The sequence below is a fragment of the Panthera uncia genome (assembly GCF_023721935.1).
Source record: "Panthera uncia isolate 11264 chromosome B2 unlocalized genomic scaffold, Puncia_PCG_1.0 HiC_scaffold_25, whole genome shotgun sequence".
Taxonomy (NCBI): Eukaryota; Metazoa; Chordata; class Mammalia; order Carnivora; family Felidae; genus Panthera; species Panthera uncia.
Window position 1 is genome coordinate 3,031,336 of NW_026057581.1, and position 17,193 is coordinate 3,048,528.

The 17,193-nt window shown below is 52.9% G+C and overlaps 1 protein-coding gene across 1 annotated transcript; it reads right to left on the reverse strand.

Moving 5' to 3' along the window:
• Window positions 1-5,622: 5,622 nt before the first annotated feature.
• On the reverse strand, window positions 5,623-16,118 carry LOC125939408 (butyrophilin subfamily 2 member A2-like). Its single transcript, XM_049654854.1, has 6 exons — window positions 15,771-16,118; window positions 10,389-10,670; window positions 8,831-9,031; window positions 8,412-8,432; window positions 8,285-8,311; window positions 5,623-7,167 (listed from the first exon to the last, which is right to left on the reverse strand). Exons 1-6 carry the CDS (start codon window positions 16,075-16,077, stop codon window positions 6,545-6,547), a joined length of 1,461 nt encoding a protein of 486 aa, XP_049510811.1. The 5' UTR covers window positions 16,078-16,118; the 3' UTR covers window positions 5,623-6,544.
• Window positions 16,119-17,193: the final 1,075 nt, after the last annotated feature.

A 17,193-nucleotide genomic window follows, 5' to 3' on the forward strand; every position in this document is an offset into this window, starting at 1 on the left:
ATGTTGTAAGAGGATCCCATCTCTCAATTTTAATTCTTGTAACTCTTTTGCCACTATATTTCCAAATAGATTGGTGGGAGGTGTCTCTAAGGCCCCAGGGAAGCACCACCCAGGTGTGCTGGGTAGTGTCTTGAGTATCAGGGGTTTTCCATTCGAAGGCAAGTAAATAGTGACTCTCCTCATAAAGGGATGTGCAGAAAAAGGCACCCTTCAGGTCCAGGATGGTAAAAAATTTAGCATCGCCTGGACCCTGGGTAAGCAGAGTATATGGGTTGGGTACTACCAGGTGTATGAGAACAGCTTCATTTATGGCCCTCAAATCCTGTACAAAGCAATATTCTCCACTGGGCTTCCTCACTGGGAGGACTGGGGTATTACATGGGGATTGACAAGGCTTGATCCATCCATACTTGAGAAATTTTGAAATTATCAGCTGGATTCCTCCTAAAGATTTACTTTTTACGGGAAACGATTTTTTCTAGACACCCTGCACTAGGTTTTACCTTTCCCTGAATGGGGGAGACGTATTTTTTTTTTTTTTTTTTTTTTTTTTTTGCCTCCCCTGGGACATGAGTCTACTTGGTTGTTTGTCCTCGGAGTATCTGCGGCTCAAGCCTGGGACCATCCAGTAGTGCCCACGGATGAAATCCCAGTTTCTGGTCTATCTCCATTTTAATATCACCCTTTTCAAGGTAAAGAGTGGCTCCAGAATGGTTTTGTAGATCTCTTCCCAGCGGCAGGGCAGAGCAGAGCATTCCGGGACCTACAGAAAGGAATGCGTAGAACAGTTGATCTGGCTTCACAGGCGAGGGGGAAAGTAAACGGTCTCATCTTTGGCCACATCTCTCCCAGTTACCACATGTCATGCTTGGGGAAGGGCCCACAGGTTGGGTCAGGACAGAGCAGGCGGCTCCAGTATCTACACGGAATTTAGTTTTCCTACCTGCCACGTCAAGGGTGACCGAGGTTCCGCTAGTACAATGGTAAGGGGTCAGGTGGGTGCTGGGGCGGGCAGCTCCTGGGGCCTCTTTGTGGTTGCACGGCCCCTCTTCCGAGAGACTGGCCGGGGGTGGGAGTCCGTGTGTGCCCTTCGCTCTCTGGGGCGGGCAGGCTCAGGTCCCCCCGCCTTCCTGCCTGCATTATGCACACTTGTTCCGATGGTTCTGGCTACGGCCTTCTGGGCCTCCTGGGGTCACCCTGAGCAGGGCAGCCAGAACCTGTGCCTGTTTTGCTACCCTTGTCTTTACTGGCCTCCTCTGCGCTGTCTCAGTTATTAAAAACCTTGAAGGCCTCCTCCACCAAAGGTGACAGCAGGGACTGAGAACCTGCCTCTGACGTCCGTAGCTTCCCCCTAAGATCAGAGGCAGGCTGGGCGATAAAGCACACAGTCAGTAAAGACCTCCCCGTGGCGACTCTGGGTCTCCATTTGGGCGTCTGCGGAAGGCATCCATCAGTGGTTTAGAAAGACAGCTGGATTCTCCTCCTTTTTGCCGAGTTATTTCCCTCCCTTTGTCATAATTAGCTGGTTTGGCTAGGCACTTCGTCATCCCTTCAGACAGGCAGGTAATAAAGTGCCTCTGCATCCTGGGGGTTGTGCCCTCCTGATCCTACTGTGGGTCCCAAGCAGGGACAGCATTTCATCCGGCCCCAAGCACTCCGTCCCCTGGATTGGCAGACCCTAAGACCCCAGGCTGTCAGCATAATCCCCAGCCTTCCTAAGGATCTGTCTTCCTCATCTAGGGTGCAACAGTAAGGCCTGGGATGACATCTCATCAGGTGTTTGTTTGTTTGTTTTGGAAAAATGACCCGACTGTTCTTTACACAGAACCAGGTCTGTAAGCAAGACAGGAAACTCTGGTAATCCCTTCCTCGGGTATGTCCTTTCCCTAAGGGGAAACAGATCTAGTTGGGGCCTATGGTGGGTGGGTGGGCACTATGGGTGCTAGTGGGACTTACTTCAGAGGAGGGAGGAGGATGCAGGGGCAGGGAAGCTCCTTATGAATAAGGAGGTGGGGAGACCTTGGAGGAAGGAAGGGAAATTGTTGGGGTCAAAGTCGCAGAGGTAGAGGGGGTTTGGGATGGGACTCCTGCAAAGGAGTACTAGGTCCCACTTGACTAGAACAGGGGATTGTCTAAAATGTCTGGTTTTGGGGTGCCTGAGTGGCTCAGCGGGTTAAGCGTCCGACTCTTGACTTCGACTGAGGACATGATCTCATGGTTCGTGAGTTCGAGGCCCACATTGGGCTCTCTGCTGACTTTGCAGAGCCTGCTTAGGATTCTGTCTTCCTCACACTCTGCCCCTCCCCTGCTTGCTCTCTCTCTCAAATAAATAAATATAAATTTAAATAGATAAGTAAATAAATAAAATGTCTGGTTTCAACCCAGCGGTGAGAGGGGTGCCGGTGGTAACGATCTGAGGCCACAGAGACTCTGCAAGAATTCCTTAATTTGGGGTCTTGGTGTCTCTCCCTACTTCTGAGATCTTTTGCAAAACAAATCCAACTGCAAGATAGTATTAAAATTTAAATTTGAGCATACAAATTTAACGGTCCATTTTGGAGCCACTGTTCCTGGTTCTTGTTCGCCTAAGATATTGGGGCCAAACAGTGCCATGCAAAAAAAAAAAAAAAAAATTTTGTTTTCCTTTTCTTCAAACCATCCAATTTAAACTGATCCCAATTATTTATTTATTTATTTTTAATGTTTACTTATTTTTGAGAGAGAGAAAGAGTGCAAGCGGAGGAGGGGCAGAGAGAGAGGGAGACACAGAATCTGAAGCAGGCTCCAGGCTCCAAGCTGTCAGCACAGAGCCGGATGTGGGGCTCGAGCTCACAAACTGTGAGATCATGACCTGAGCCCAAGTCAGATGCCCAACCGACTAAGCCACCCAGGCGCCCCTGATCCCAATTATTTAAAAAAATCCTAGAAGGGAGTCCTTTGTCCCATTTAAGGTGTTGCACATGTTGGGAAGTTGGATGGGCCTGGTGACTTATAAAAAAAGAAAAAAGGTGAAAGCTGACTAGCAGATAGAGTCACACTGTGTGATTCTGTATGATTCTGTGTGATTCTGTGTGAAGCCTGGGTGATTCTGGGTGAAGTCTGTGTGATTCTGTGTGAATGGACCTCTCCTTGCTCCAGCTGGGCCATCGGTAGAAGCAGGCCAGTACGACCAGAGAAGCTTGATTTCTTAAAACAGGCGGCTCCCCGGTACACAAAAAGATTAACCCTGAGGCCCCCCGAATCCGGACCAAGGTCTGGATTTCTTCAACCTGACACTGGAACGAAGTCTGACTCACCAGGAATTCTCCTTCCCTCTTAATAAGATAAAAAGGTACCAGATGATTCACAAGACAAACAAAAAGGAGAAAGACAAGATGGTCAGGGTCAAGCCAAAACTGACTTAGGAAGTTAACACTTACACAAAGACAACACAGAGTTAGTTCTCAGGGCCACAGCCCACATTCCGAGAGACAACAGGTAAAGAACACAGATCTGACCCCAAAGAAAATCACAAGAGAGTCTGGAAGTAATTCCGGCTTTCAAACACACCCAGGAAACTGAGACCGGCCACAAGAAAAGCCAGCGGAGAGGATACCCAGGCCGGGCTCAACCCACCAGAGGCCCTCCAGTGAGCCTGCAGGGGACCACCACTGGGGGTTAGAGTCAGGGGACAGGGGACAGGGGACACTCAGGCTGAACCCACCAGAGAGCTCCCAGTGACCCTGCAGGGGACCAACGCCGGGGAGGTCAGAGTCGGGGGACCGGGGACACCCGGCCCCGGAACGCCGGCCCAGACCAACCTTGCTCCGTCCGAGAAATGCAAACTACAGTGACAGTGACAGAGGGAGACGGGCAAAACCCGCAGCCGCAGGCGCGGCCTGAGACGAGGGGCAGAGTCCCGGCGGCGGGAGGCACGACTTACCGCCGCGGGGACGCGGGACTCCAGCTCCGAGCCGCTGGTGAGTCGCACGGCAGGGGGGGCTCCCTCCGCGGCCCGCAGGCTCCGGGTCCTCGGGCCGTCACCGGGGCTCCCTCTCGGGGTCCCTGCGTGGTCGCCAAAGTACGATCCCGACCCCACGGCTCTTTGGCTCTCGGCGCAAACAGAAATCGACATGAGGCCGAGAGAGGCGTTTCCCGGGGCTTATCCTCCGGCACCAGCGCGGCGCCAGGCGCAGAAGTCCCCGCCGGCCCCCGGCACCGACCCGCGGTTGGCAAAGCGGCTGAGGCGGGAAAGACGGAACACCGCGCTTGAGGGGCGGGGAGAAGCTGGCGCGCAGGCGCACTGGGCAGCACGCGCCGCCACCTGCCCCGCCTGTCTCATTAGCATGTTAGGTCTCCACCCCTGGCTGCATTTGCGTATTCTAATGAGGAGAGAGCAGGTGAAGGGTCGGCGCCGGGGTCCACCTGGGCGCGGGCCGGTGTAGTCCGGTTTCCGGTGCTGAGTTCTTTCTGGCAAACATCCTACTTCCGCATTCCTGTGAGGTCTCCGGCCCTAGAACGTGTAGCTCAGCCCGCTCTTCTAGGGGGATAAGCCCAGAGCAGCAGCGAGCTCCGTGGTTAGGGCCGGGTGGGGGGAGGGGACCCAACACAGCCACTGTTCCATCTCGGACTAGTTTAGCCGGCGAAGTTAGGAAGGGCCTCCTAGAGGAAGGGAGGGATCTTCAGAGACGGGAGGACGAGGCAAGAACCAGCATGTTTGGGGGCCGCCTGCCCAGGGCCCGCGCATTACTTGATGACGGAGCCAAAGGCAAGCTGACACCCCGCAACACCTCACTACCCACCCTCCCCACCCCCACCCCCACCCCCAACCGCCAGGTGGGATCTCTGTGACCTTCCTCAGGCACTCGGGCTGCCCAAGAACAAAGGAAAGGGGAATGCAAATGGTTAACCGGTAGAGATCACAGTCGTGCAGGACGTGAGTCTACATCAGTTTACAAAATGTCTTGGTAAAGGACAAGAAAAAGGCAATCTTATCAAGAGTCTAATCTTCAGAAACCTATAGTTTCAGTTTCCCGGAGCCCCAACATGACCTTCCCCTCCCTAGCGATGTGGGGAATAAAGGCAAGAAGCAAATGGTAAATAACATTGAATTTCTGTGTAACCTGCAGCCCACTGACAAGTACTTGAGGCAAATACAGAGTATGACGTTTCTCCAGGAACCCCCTCCCCTCTTAATGCTAACGCCTTACTAGAGGGACAAACAACCTTAGCTTGACCGGTATCTTAAGCGCCCCCTGTAGTATTTGAAAGTCCTTCTGGGGGCCTCCCTGCCTTTTACCTTGACCTCCCCCAAGTCCCTAGTATATGACCAGTCACTCCTCACGACCCCAGTGCCGCTCTTCCTGCCCACGGATCCCGTCCCCGTGCCTTAATAAAATCACCCTTTTGCACCAAAGACGTGTCAAGAATTCTTTCTTGGCCATCAGCTCCAGACCACCACCACTCCAAGACTCCATTAGTAGTAGTTATAATAATAATAATAATATAATGTTTTTGCTCTCAATCTCTCAAAGTTTTCGAGATGACATGACTTGTGATACTCCAACACGAGTACAGCGGCAGATGAGAAGGTGCAGCCCATCTTTTAGGAGAAGCCAGACATTAGACTTGCAGAAACCTTAAAGAATGCCACATTTCTCAATAACATTTATTTGGCTTTGGAAACAAGTGATTTTTCATAAAACATGTTTTTCCTATTAACTTATCGTTGGTTTATTATTGCTATTTTCATATAAATTATAAATACAGTTTTTAAATGTTTCAGTTTCAACCTTCAATGCCATAAATGTTCACAGATATAACCCAAGTGAGCAAGACTCTTTGGGGTCCTCAATAATTTTTGAGGTATCTTACTTAAGTGGCCTGAGGTCAAAACGTTGGAAACTGCTGCTTTGCCCACTGAACCTGAACCCGAACCTGAACTCGGGGCAGTTCTCACCAGCTCAGCTGCGACCTTAACCCTTAAGCCATACTCAGTCACTGAGTGCTGACTCCCAGTTTATTGAGGGGACACCCGAGCCAGGCCAACACGGGTCTTCTTCTTTCATCTTTCTTCAGCTCAGTTCTAGGCTAGGAGTGCAATCTAGAAATCTCCGGGGGTTGTGGGGGGAGGGATAGAAATGGGACCACCAGCTCTCGAGCCCCCATAGCTGTAACTGAGGCTCGACAGCACCCAGGCCCTTGTCCCCTCCCACCCCCCAGGCTTGGCTTCCCTGTCCCTGACCTCCTGTTATGGCTTCCCTCCCCTTACAGTGGGTCCTGTGTCCCTCACCCCGAGTCCACAGAGCCTGGTGCCCGGGCATCGGGCTGACTGTGTCACGCTGATGTTAAAACCCATCACTGTCTCCCGCTTTCTTCCAGGTTGGGAGCCGTGTGGCAGCACGGCTCTGAGACCGGCCCGTGCCCCCGTGGTCACCAGCAAATGAATCGGGAAAGCAACAGCCTGATGAGGGCCAGGCAGGGCTGGGCCTGAAGAGGGTGTCCAGGCGGCCTCTGGAGGAGGTTCTTCACATGACCCGTTTCCTGCCAGTGGTGCCGGGGCCCTCTACTTGGCTCTGAGACCAGGGAACTGACCCTGGTGACTGCGCTGGGTCCCCGTCCTGTGAAGGATCAGGCCGCCCTCGGGCACCGCGACCCCCTGGGCCCCTGTGAAGGCTGGGCAGATGAAGAGGGGGCTGTCATCAGACCCCAGCCTGAAGAAGGGTCTCAAGGGCCCAGAGAAGGGTGAGCGGGGACACGTGTAGATGTGTGACCGGTCCCTCATGTTATAGAAGGAGATATCTCCAGCTTCGTAGTCCAGAAAGATGCCCACGCGGCGAAGGCGCTCTTTCAGGGGGAGGATCTTCTCGGGGGAAGACAGGACCCGGTATTGGTTTCCAAACATCTCCAGGGTCCAGAAGCCATTCCGAGGAACCAGTAAGGCCTCTCCTTTCCTCTCGACATTGTCTCTACAAAGCCCCAGAGCCCACACCATCACGTTTTCGACCTCCACCTCCCAGTAGTGCCTCCCTGAGGAGAAGCTCTCCAGGCCCAGGACACAGGGCCGGCAGTCGAACCTCTCGGGGTTGTCAGGCACACTCTGCCTGGAGGGGCCTCGCCTCACACCTCTCCGGTCCTCTGTCAGGAAGAGCTCAGGATGTGCCGTGTCTGGGTCTAGGACCACGTCAGCTGCAGAGGAAGTCTCCCGGTTAGGTCTGGGGTCTCAGGAGACGGTGCTACTCCCGGACCCCGGAGAGGGCCCAGGAAGGTGGTGGGAGATCCCCGTGGGGAAGGCCCCCTGCACCTGCTCCCGGGCAGGAAGCCGGCTCACAGACTTGCTGAGGCTGCTGGTCTGTCTCCCAAGTGAGGGGACACTGCCTCAGGCCGGGGACAACCCTAAACAGTGGGGGAACTTTAGCAAATGAACTGAAGTTAGTGGCCCCTGCTTTCTGCCGTTATCCTCAGATCTGCCCCCTTGTCTATTCAAGACAGAAGGTGTCTGGGACTCTCTTTACCTAGGAAGTTCCCAAGCGGGGCCTAAACCAGCCAAGAGCCCCCCTCTCCCAATGAAGCAGTTAAGGCCAGTTTTTCCCTGCGGATTCCTGGGCAGCAAGAGGTCCTTTCGCGGGTTGGGTGTGTTCCACCAGCTTAACCGGGCGACAGCTGATTGAAGTGACTCACAAGGGCATCCTTCACAGGGGACAAAGACAGGAGAAGGTCTCCACAGGCCACCCTGCTTCTGCTCTATCAACACGGGTGTGAAGTCTCCGTCGGTGACCTCTCTGGACACGGGGAACGCTTGGGCCCCCTGCCATCCCGCGGACGGCTCCCCACCACCGCTGTCACTACTCAGCCCAGCTACATTTCTGTCGCGTTAAAGTGACTTTCTCCCTTCCCCGCGTTGTTGATACGCCTGACTCTGACAGTTTGGAAGTTCACCCAAAGAGGAAAGGGCCGAGGACCATGGGATCTGGTATGGCCTGGACTCCTTGGCGCTTTGGAGCACAAGGGGAGAAACCAGTGGAGGCACAGTGCTCGTGGGGATGAGGCATTAGGATCCTGTCCCCGCACCCCCCTCCCCGGCCACCCATCCCCCCTTCCCTCCCAGGCCAGACACACAGTAACCTGGGAAGCAGAAAGGCGTTTCTTAAGAGCTGGGACCCAGGGCTGTGGGGGTTACTGCCAGGGAGCTGACCCCAGCGCCCCCCCCCCAGCTGGCCTGCACCCCAGTTTGTGTGTGCTAATCGGCCCTGGTGGCTGGCCAGTGGGGAGGAGTTGTGGATGTGAGGGAGTGTCGGAGGCTCACCGGCATGTAGCAGGGTTCTTCTCCATCCTGCAACAGAGGGACAGGCAGAGGTGAGCTCCGGGAGGGGGGACAAACGGAGCAGAGCACCGACGACGGCACGGGACGCGTCACGAAATGCCACACTTACGCAGTTCTTCTTGAAGATGCTCTGAAAAATACACAGACGCATGTGAGTGTCCTCAATGGAAGAAATAAGAGAATTTGAGTTTGAATCAAACAAGGAAGGACTGGCCTTTCGTGAACACCACGGGCCCCCTCCCCTCCTGCCTATGGGACTGTCCACGTTCCACAAACAGTCTGTGAGCCCGGGGTGGGCCTTCTGAGTATTCATGGGGTTTGCTTCTGTTCAACAAGACAGGCCTGTGGGCAGGGGGGTGGCGGGGACTCTGCAGAGTGGAAGCAAGTTGCGAGGGCGGGGCGGGTCACAAGATGCCACCGTTCCCAGCCCCTTGCTGCCGCCTCTGTTTCTTGCCTCCCTGTGCCCGGGCTTCTAGCTGTCAGAGCTGTGTCCCCCTGTGACCGTGACCTGTCCTCCTACTCTTTTACCTCTGATCTCACGTTCTTTCTCTTTTTCCACATCTTCTTTCCCCAGTTCCTGGCCTGCAGTTTCTCTCTCTTCATTCTCAACCTCTTTTTCCCGGTGGACTTTCCTGGCGAGACAGAGGACTCCAGCGACGAGGAGCAGCAAAGAAGGCGGGAGGGCAGCGAGGCCCGCCATCCAGGGGAGTGCGCTGGGGGGCAAGGATTCTGAAAAGGGAGCCCGAAAGGCCCTTTTCGTGAGAACAAGGAGCCCCAGGATGAGAGAGCCCCATTGGAAGAGCTCCCTGGGGTCCCTGCTCTGCCGCCTTCTCTCTCAGAAACCCCAGAGAGGGCCCCTGGCCCTACCCCGGCTCATCCTGCGGCGATCGCCGGGGCTGGGGGCCCAGGCGACAGAAAGGCAGCACACCTGAGTCACCGTGGGAAGGATCGGGGTGAACCAAGCTAACTGGCCACCACCAGGCACGAGGTACCATCCCTTCCTTCCTGCCTGAGATTTTACAATCCCTTATTCTGGGCCGCTGCCCATACTGTCTGCAGTCTATCCTCAGCACGGCAGCCAGAGCAAGATCATGTCACTTCTCTGCTTAAAACCTTGCAGTGTGTCCTGTCTCACTTGGACCAACTCACTGAGGTCGCCCCGCCTGCCCACAAGCCACACCTGCCCTTTGGGGTTCCCCCAAACTGCTAGACAGGCCCCTGCCTCAGGCCCTTTGCATGTGCTGCTCCTGCTTCCTGGGTTGCTGGGTCCTCAAATATCTGCCCGGTTCATTCCTCACTTGCCCAACCGCCATCTTTTCAGCGACGACTTCCCTGAGCATCCTCTTTGTAATTACAACTTCCCCATACCCCCTGGCACTCCCCTCCCTCCCCCCAATTAATTTCCCTACACTACTTATCGTCATCTGATATAGTCTGCAGTTTAATTAATTATTTCACTTCTTGCTCTCTGCTACTCTAGAATGAGGGTAGGGATCTTTATGTATTTTGTTCACTGATTTATCTTTGCTTTCTAGCACAGGGCCTTGAGCACAGGTGATGCTTGCTAAGTATCCGTTGGACGAATGTGTGTGCGTGTAGATAGAGTCCTGCCCACCCCTCCCTTCCCTTGAGAAATTCCACCGACAGAAAGGGAGACCAGGCAGCACCTCCGGGTGTAGGTAGCCACTTGTCCATACCGTTCTCCACTTGTGACTGTTCTGAGTGTTTAAACATGGCCACGGGGGCCCCTGGCTGGCTCAGTCAGAAGAGCAGGTGACTCTTGATCTCGGGGTCATGAGCTCAAGCCCCACGGTGGGTGCAGAGATTACTTAAATACATAAATACACTTTAACAAAAATAAAACAATAAAAATTGCTGCAGGATCAGGACCAGAGCAGAGAAAAAAACCACCAGATCGACCCTCAGAGAAGACTGTTTGGTTTTCCCCTTGGGACGAGGGGAGCGGCCTCCAGCTCTGTGGGGCGCAGGACCCCTCTGCCCCACGTTTCTACCTCCCCAGGCTCTAGTCTGTCCGTCTGAGGATTCTGCCTCCATCTGATGGGCCTCCAGAGGGCAGGGAACCAACCTGGAATGAAAATCACAGTTTCCTTCTCCTGGCCAAGCAGGGTGTTGTTGACGGAGCAGGACGCGTTCCTCACAGAGCAGTCCCTGATGATCACGGCCACAGTGACCGTGAAGAGGCCGTCTGCATCCACAGTGTAAGCCTCCTCCAGGGCGGGCATGATCTCACCGTAAGGGTCCCTCCACACCGCGTGGGGCTCTGGGTACCACCCTACGGATGTGCACTCCAGCCGGATGCCCCCGTCCTCATGGCCCTTCATTTCAATGAGGGGCTTGGAGCCCAGGCCTGGGGACAGAGACCAGGGCTCAGCTAAAAAGGCAACAACAGTGTCTTAGCCAAATTGTCTTAGATCAGCCCCCAGTGAGGAGAGCCCAGGGAAGGAGACAGACGGCCAGTGGCCAGTGGCCAGAGAAACTGGTTATGCCCACAGCACCCTTGCCATGAAGGGGGGGGGGGGGAGAAGGAAGGGAGGGACAGAGGGAAGGAAGCAAGAGAACACCAGGAGACCAAGATGCCAATGGATCGTGAGATCTCTGAGGACAGGATGACACGGCACTTTGCTTTGTGCTCTACCTATGACCCCATCACAGTGGCACGCATCCGTCTGTCTCCTAAGTGTTCGTTGACCGATTCGATTCAGTGAGAGAGGTTAGTTTGTTCACTGCTGGGTGAGAATGTGCACTCTGGCCTGAGACGGGCAGGTTGGGGATTTCACTTCCTGTCCTGGGAGGACTTCTCAGTAGCATTGGCTTCCCGAAGCTCCAGAATCACATGACAAGGACAGAAACCGGCCAGGCCAGCAGAGTCTTAGGAAGCTTTTGACCTCGAGACACTGTCCCTTCTCTCCTGGCTAATTAGGGTTTCACATGACCGCAGGTCATAAGGAGTGGTTGGATTTTAGGAGAATGGACAGAACTAGAATACGAAACCTACCCTTCCCCCAATTCAGGGAAGTTTACCTCCCAGGGGGCTCAGTCAGAGAGGTGAGTTCCTTAAGTCCCTCCACAACATCTACCTAGTAGAAAGATCTGGATGCTCGTGGGATCCTCAAGAAACAATATCATGTCTTCAATGTCAGCAGAACATCACACAAAATCCTGAGCTCAGACTTTTTCAACTTATTCTATCTTTAAAAGAGAATACTAAAAAAAAAAAATTAAAAAAAATTAAAGAGAATACCAATGCAAGACCTGAAAACGCACAGTCTTAGGAGACTTCTTCCCCATTAGCCAGGGGTCCAGCGATCATCCAAACTGTTTTACTTTATTTTACTTTATTTTATCTTATTTTATTTTATTTTATTTTAATTTATTTTAGAACAACAAGGCAAAATAAAATTCCAGTTTATTGCTGGACCACATTGTCTCATCCAAACTTCTAAGTAATTCGTTTGTTTGGGCTAGACACCAAATTAAAAGATAAAATTGAGACAAATTAAGAGGCAAAAAGACAAAATTAAAGCAGTCGCTTAAGCCTTACTCCATCTGATTTTTGCCAAGAAGAAAGAAAGAAAGAAACAAACAAACAAACAAAGACTAGTTGCATATGGAAAGGCTCACACAGAAACTCTGAAGCATGACACGGCTCAAAAGAATTGGGCAGGTTGGAAGGAAATTCTACAAAATTGGGTTCAGTAAGGGCAAGCATTAGACAACAGACTTAAGGACGAAACCAGCCAGCCGATTAACCAAATGAGAAAACAAGAAACGAACAAACAATTCCACAATTCAGCTCGGAGCAGGGCAGGCCAGGCCAGGGTCGCGTTTACAGGGAAAGGACAGAGGGTTCCCACCGCATACAGACCCATCCCGGTCGCCTGCGCAGGGCTGCTGTGAACAGAGTCAGAGCACCAGGGTGAGAAATCTTCCTGCCACAATATTTTCTATTAACTACACACAAGGTTGCCCTTCTCAGTAACAAAGATGGGGGCTCCTACCATTTGTGAATCGAGGCCTACTTAGGGGGGACCTCACTGTCCCCTAAGCCTTACTTCCATGGGTCTGATCCACTGAAATGCCATTGATTTATGTGTATCTTAAAGGCTTTTCCAGTCTTCAAATGTTTCTTTTAAGATATAACACACTGGCCCCGACGGTGAGATCGTACCTTAAAACCATTATTAATAAACTCCTAGAAATCTCGGTTTAAATGCCACTTCTATTCTGAAACCCTGCGAGATTCCTCTCGGTTCCATGCCCACGGCTTTCCCTTGGGGTCAGCAGGCTTGGTGATTAATCACACTGTAATGAACTCATCTGTACACATCAGGCACTCTCACTACGGTCAGTATTTGGGCAAAGGGGAGGAAAAAGGCAAAATCAATGTTTATCAAGACAAGGGATGTCCATATGTCATAGTTTGCTGGACAGCTCTGGTGGATTCCAGTTGTCCCCATGCTTCTTACTCTCAAAATCAGAGAGTGTGAGTGACAAAGTACGTGGTCCCCCATCTAGACGCCAGGGGCCAGGTGCGGTGCCAGATGGGGCCTCACATCGGGTCCCTCTGCCCAGAGGGGCACAGCTCACCCCCTCCGTTCTGCTTCTGCTCAATTGCCATCCTTGCAGGGAAGCTGGCTCTGGCCATTCTTCCCCCCCCCCCCCCCCCCCCCAGCACTCCCAACCCTTTCTCTGCTTTCTTTTCTCTACAGTGCTCACCACCACAGGATATAAGATCCAGTGTAATTAATTATCATGTTTATTGGCTGTCTGCACTCTCTAGAATGTGAGCTCCATGAGGGCAGGAAACTTTGCGTATTTTGTTCACTGATTTATCCTCGGTTTCTTGGAACAGTGACTTAAACATAGGAAGGGCTTGTTGAGCATTTGTTGAATGAACTTGCGAATGTCTATGATGAGAGGGAGCCCAAAGGTAAATTTTCCCACTCTGAAATTTTGATATCAGCAATTTCTTTTTTTCCACCCAATCATTTTACAACTATTTTTAAACATATTTTTTAATGTTTATTTATTTTTGAGAGAGAGAAGAGAGAGCAAGCAGGGGAGGGGCAGAGAGAGAGACACACAGAATCCAAAGCAGGCTCCAGGCTCTGAGCTGTCAGCACAGAGCCCGACACTGGGCTGGAACTCACCAACCGCGAGATCATGACCTGAGCCGAAGTCGGCCGCTTAACCGACTGAGCCACCCAGGCGCCCCTGGACTATGAAGCTAAAAAAAAAAAAAATCCGGTGACAAAAGCCTGAAAAGGTACTCTGGTGCCGTCCACCAAAAATTTTCAGTTCACCTGGGCACAAGGTTGGGATTGTGTTTCCGCTCTCCTGTGCGGTGAGGCACGGGACTGGCTTTGGTCAATGAAATGTGAGTGTAAATAAATGCCGCCCCTCACCGGCAGAGGCTTTGTGAGCCAGGAGGGGATTTGCCAGGCTCTTTCCCTCTGCCAAGGGGAACTGCAAAGCTCCAGATCCCCGAGGAAGGTCCCTGTGAAGTCGAGGCCCACCTGACTCATGAGGACACGTTTCATGGTCAGAAACGGACCTTTGTTATTTTAACGTACTGAGTGCTGAGGGCTGCTTGTTACCAGAGCATCACCCTGCCTTGACCAACACACACATCAAAGACGATTAAAAATTTGGACTGACCACAGGCTCACAGGAAAAGGTTGAAGAAGCAGATCGGAGGCTCAGAATGAAGACAGCGCATGCATGAGATGATGAACAGCACCTAGAGCCTTATGCAGCAAGTTCATTTATCCATTCAATTACTATTCGTTGAGCACCTACTATGCCCCAGACATGGGCATACAACAGGAGCAGAATAGGAAAAAAAAAAAATCCCTCTAGTGGAAGAGACATAATAAACAGGATGAATAAGCAAAGTGCATACTACACCAGAAGGCTATACATGCTGAGGAGAAAATTCAGGAAGGGGAGTGAAAAGGGTCAAGGTTAGTGTTTGACCCTCCCAGTCATAAAAAGCAACTGACTAGAAAGAAGAAATGGGTTGGGGCGCCTAGGTGGCTCAGTGGGTTGAGCGCCGCTGACTTCGACTTCAGCTCAGGTCACGATCTCAAGGTTCGTGAGTTCGAGCCCCACGTCGGGCTCTGTGCTGACCGCTCGGAGCCCAGAACCTGCTTCGGATTCTTGGTCTCCCTCTCTCTCTGCCCCTCCCCTGTTCATGCTCTGTGTCTCTCTGCCTCAAAAATAAATGAGTATTTAAAAAGATTTTTTAAAAAAAGAGAACGAATTGAATTCAAATGTGAAAAACTTGTCTTCGGACCTGATGGCAAATGTATGGAGCACCATGTACTATTGGTAAGAGTATATATTGGTACAAGCATTTTGGCAACCAAATCTGTCGTATCTCTAAAAGAGGAAGATGAGTATTTCCCATTATACAGCACTTCTGGGAACACGTGTCAGTTGGGGGTTTTGAGAGGGGGCATGTTATGAACTGAACTATGCCCCTCCCCACTCACGTGTTGGAGCCCTCACATCCAATACCTTGGGCTGTGAAGAGATCAGCACAGAGAAAGATACCAGGGGTGGGTCCACACAGGGGAAAGGCCACGTGAAGACACAGAGGGAGGACCACGTGAGGACACAGTGAGACGGCAGCCATCTGTAAGCCAAGGAGAGAAGCCTCAGGAGACACCAAACCTGTGGACGGTTCGACCTTCGTCCAGAACTGTGAGAAAATTAATTTGTGTCGCTTAAGCCGGTCTATGGGGTATTTTGTTATGGTGGGCAGAATTCGCCCGGTCAGGAGAAGGCAGGGCTCTATTCGTTGATATGAGTAGCGGTCACATGGGCTACAGTTCATAGTCGTCCGGTAATCTGTACATTCATGTTTCATAAGTTTTTCTGTATGTGTATTGTATTACACACTAAAAATGTCGAATTCTAGAACAAGTTACTAAGGAGGACCCCCAGAGATCTCTGAGTAGGCATAAGAATTATCTCTAGAGGGGCGCCAGGGTGGCTCAGTTGGTTGAACATCTGGCTCTTGGTTTCCGCCCAGGTCATGAGCTCGAGGTTCGTGGGATCGAGCCCCACGTCAGGCTGCACGCTGACTATGCAGAGGCCGCTTGGGATTCTCTCTCCCTCACTCTCTGCCCCTCCCCCTCCCTCAAAATAAAACAAATAAACTTATTTAAAAAAAAAAAAAAAAAAGAACTATCTCTAGGGACTAAACATTCTCCCTGGCCCAAGGCTGTAGCTGAGTCCCGTGCCTACGTCTCGAGAACCGATGCCCACGGTGTAGCAGGTGGTCGATGCCCACAGTGGTCCTGGGGCAGGAGGAAGCCACTCTCCCCGCTTAAAGAGGATTCGAGGCACAAATGTGCTGGTCTGCCACGGGCCTGAGGTGAGGAGAGAAACTTTCCCTACGAGCGACACTGAAAAAGCAACCGAGCAAAATGAAAGGACACACCTGCAACCATCAGCCGCATGATGGCCTCATCGTAGGACCTGCCTTCTTGGAAGTAACAGTGGTAGATGCCATTCTCGTGTGCTGTGACATTGTGTATGACGAGTGCCACGCTCCCCTGTTTGATGCCGTCGCTCACAAAGGTCGTCCTTCCTCGGAACTCCTCCAGCTGTTCCTCGGTTCTCTCTCGTCCACCCTTGTACACGAGCACTGCCCGCGAGAAGTGAGTCCGGAACCACCGCACTTCCATGTCCTCAGCGTTCTTCTCGGGGGACAGGCGGCAGTGAAACGTGGTGTCTTCTCCCACCATGGCCAGCACTGGGTCAGCTGGACCCACGACAGTAAACTGCGCTGTTCGACAGAGGAGCGGAATCAGACGGGGCACAGCCATCGGATATGGAAGGCAGGAAAGGAAGCAGATACTCTGGGGGGACGACTTAGGCTTTCCCAGGGCCCAGGGGCTTCCTGAGCTGCGGATTCTGGGGGCCAGCAGCCCCCAGCAGCCGCGGTCTGGGGCACCAGACACCCGGTGGGGTTCTCCGCCCCTGGGGCTGCTCCTCCTTTGCGAACAAAGTACCAACAGCACATCCCGAGGACCTCCCAGACCCCGTGCTTGCAGACACTGTCCATCCCCCAGTCTAGCACAGGGCCTGGAGTGTAGCCTCAACTTGAGCGAGTCCCAACTGAAATGTGTCGTAAATGTAAGGTACACGCACACGCAATGCGGAGATGTTAGAATACGAAATGTTATCTATCTCACCGGGAGGTGTTTCACATCAGCTCAAAGTTCAAATAGCGCTAGTCGGGTTATTTGGAGTTAAGCCAGATACCCTATGAAAGCGCACTTCGTCTGTTTTCTTTTTACTAGTTTAAACGTCGCCGCTCAAAAAACGCAAACCCTGTCCGTGCAGCCCGCCTCTGGGGCTCTCACCGTGTTTCTCCTACCAGGCGGCGCTGGTGTGAAACCAAGGAGCCGGTGCAGAATGGAAGGTGCTTGACCCCAACTGCAATACCTCTTGACCCTCCCGACTCGGGCGTGCATTTTCCCCTCTGCAAGGCTGCGGGAGCTGGGGCGCCCCCTACCTGAGAGCAGGGCACACCCGCAGAGGAGCGCCAAGAAGAGAAGCGAGCCCCGCGCGCGGCAGCGGGGGGCGGCCGCGGGCTCCATCAGCGCCACCGACCAGGCACCCGGGAGGGTCAGCGCCCGACCGGAGGCCTGGGGGCACCAGACGTGGAGAGACCGGCCGAGGAGACGGGGCCCCAGCTCCGATCCAAGTCCAGCTTTCCTGTAGTCGCGGGGGGATCGTCAGCGCGCCCCACGCTGTCTCCGGGTTCGGGTACCTCCCGACGGATGGGCTCATTAGACGTTCCCTGGATTAAGCCAACGACACAATGATCGGGGAGGCAGTTTTCCGCCCTCCCCGGC

Coding starts and splice junctions, on each gene's coding strand:
- LOC125939408 (XM_049654854.1), bottom strand. CDS start 16,077: ATGGTGGGAGAAGACACCACGTTTCACTGCCGCCTGTCCCCCGAGAAG. Junction 9,032..10,388: donor AACTGTGATTTTCATTCCAG/GTTGGTTCCCTG, acceptor CTCCCTTTTCAG/AATCCTTGCCCCCCAGCGCA. Junction 8,312..8,411: donor GCATCTTCAAGAAGAACTGC/GTAAGTGTGGCA, acceptor CCTCTGTTGCAG/GATGGAGAAGAACCCTGCTA.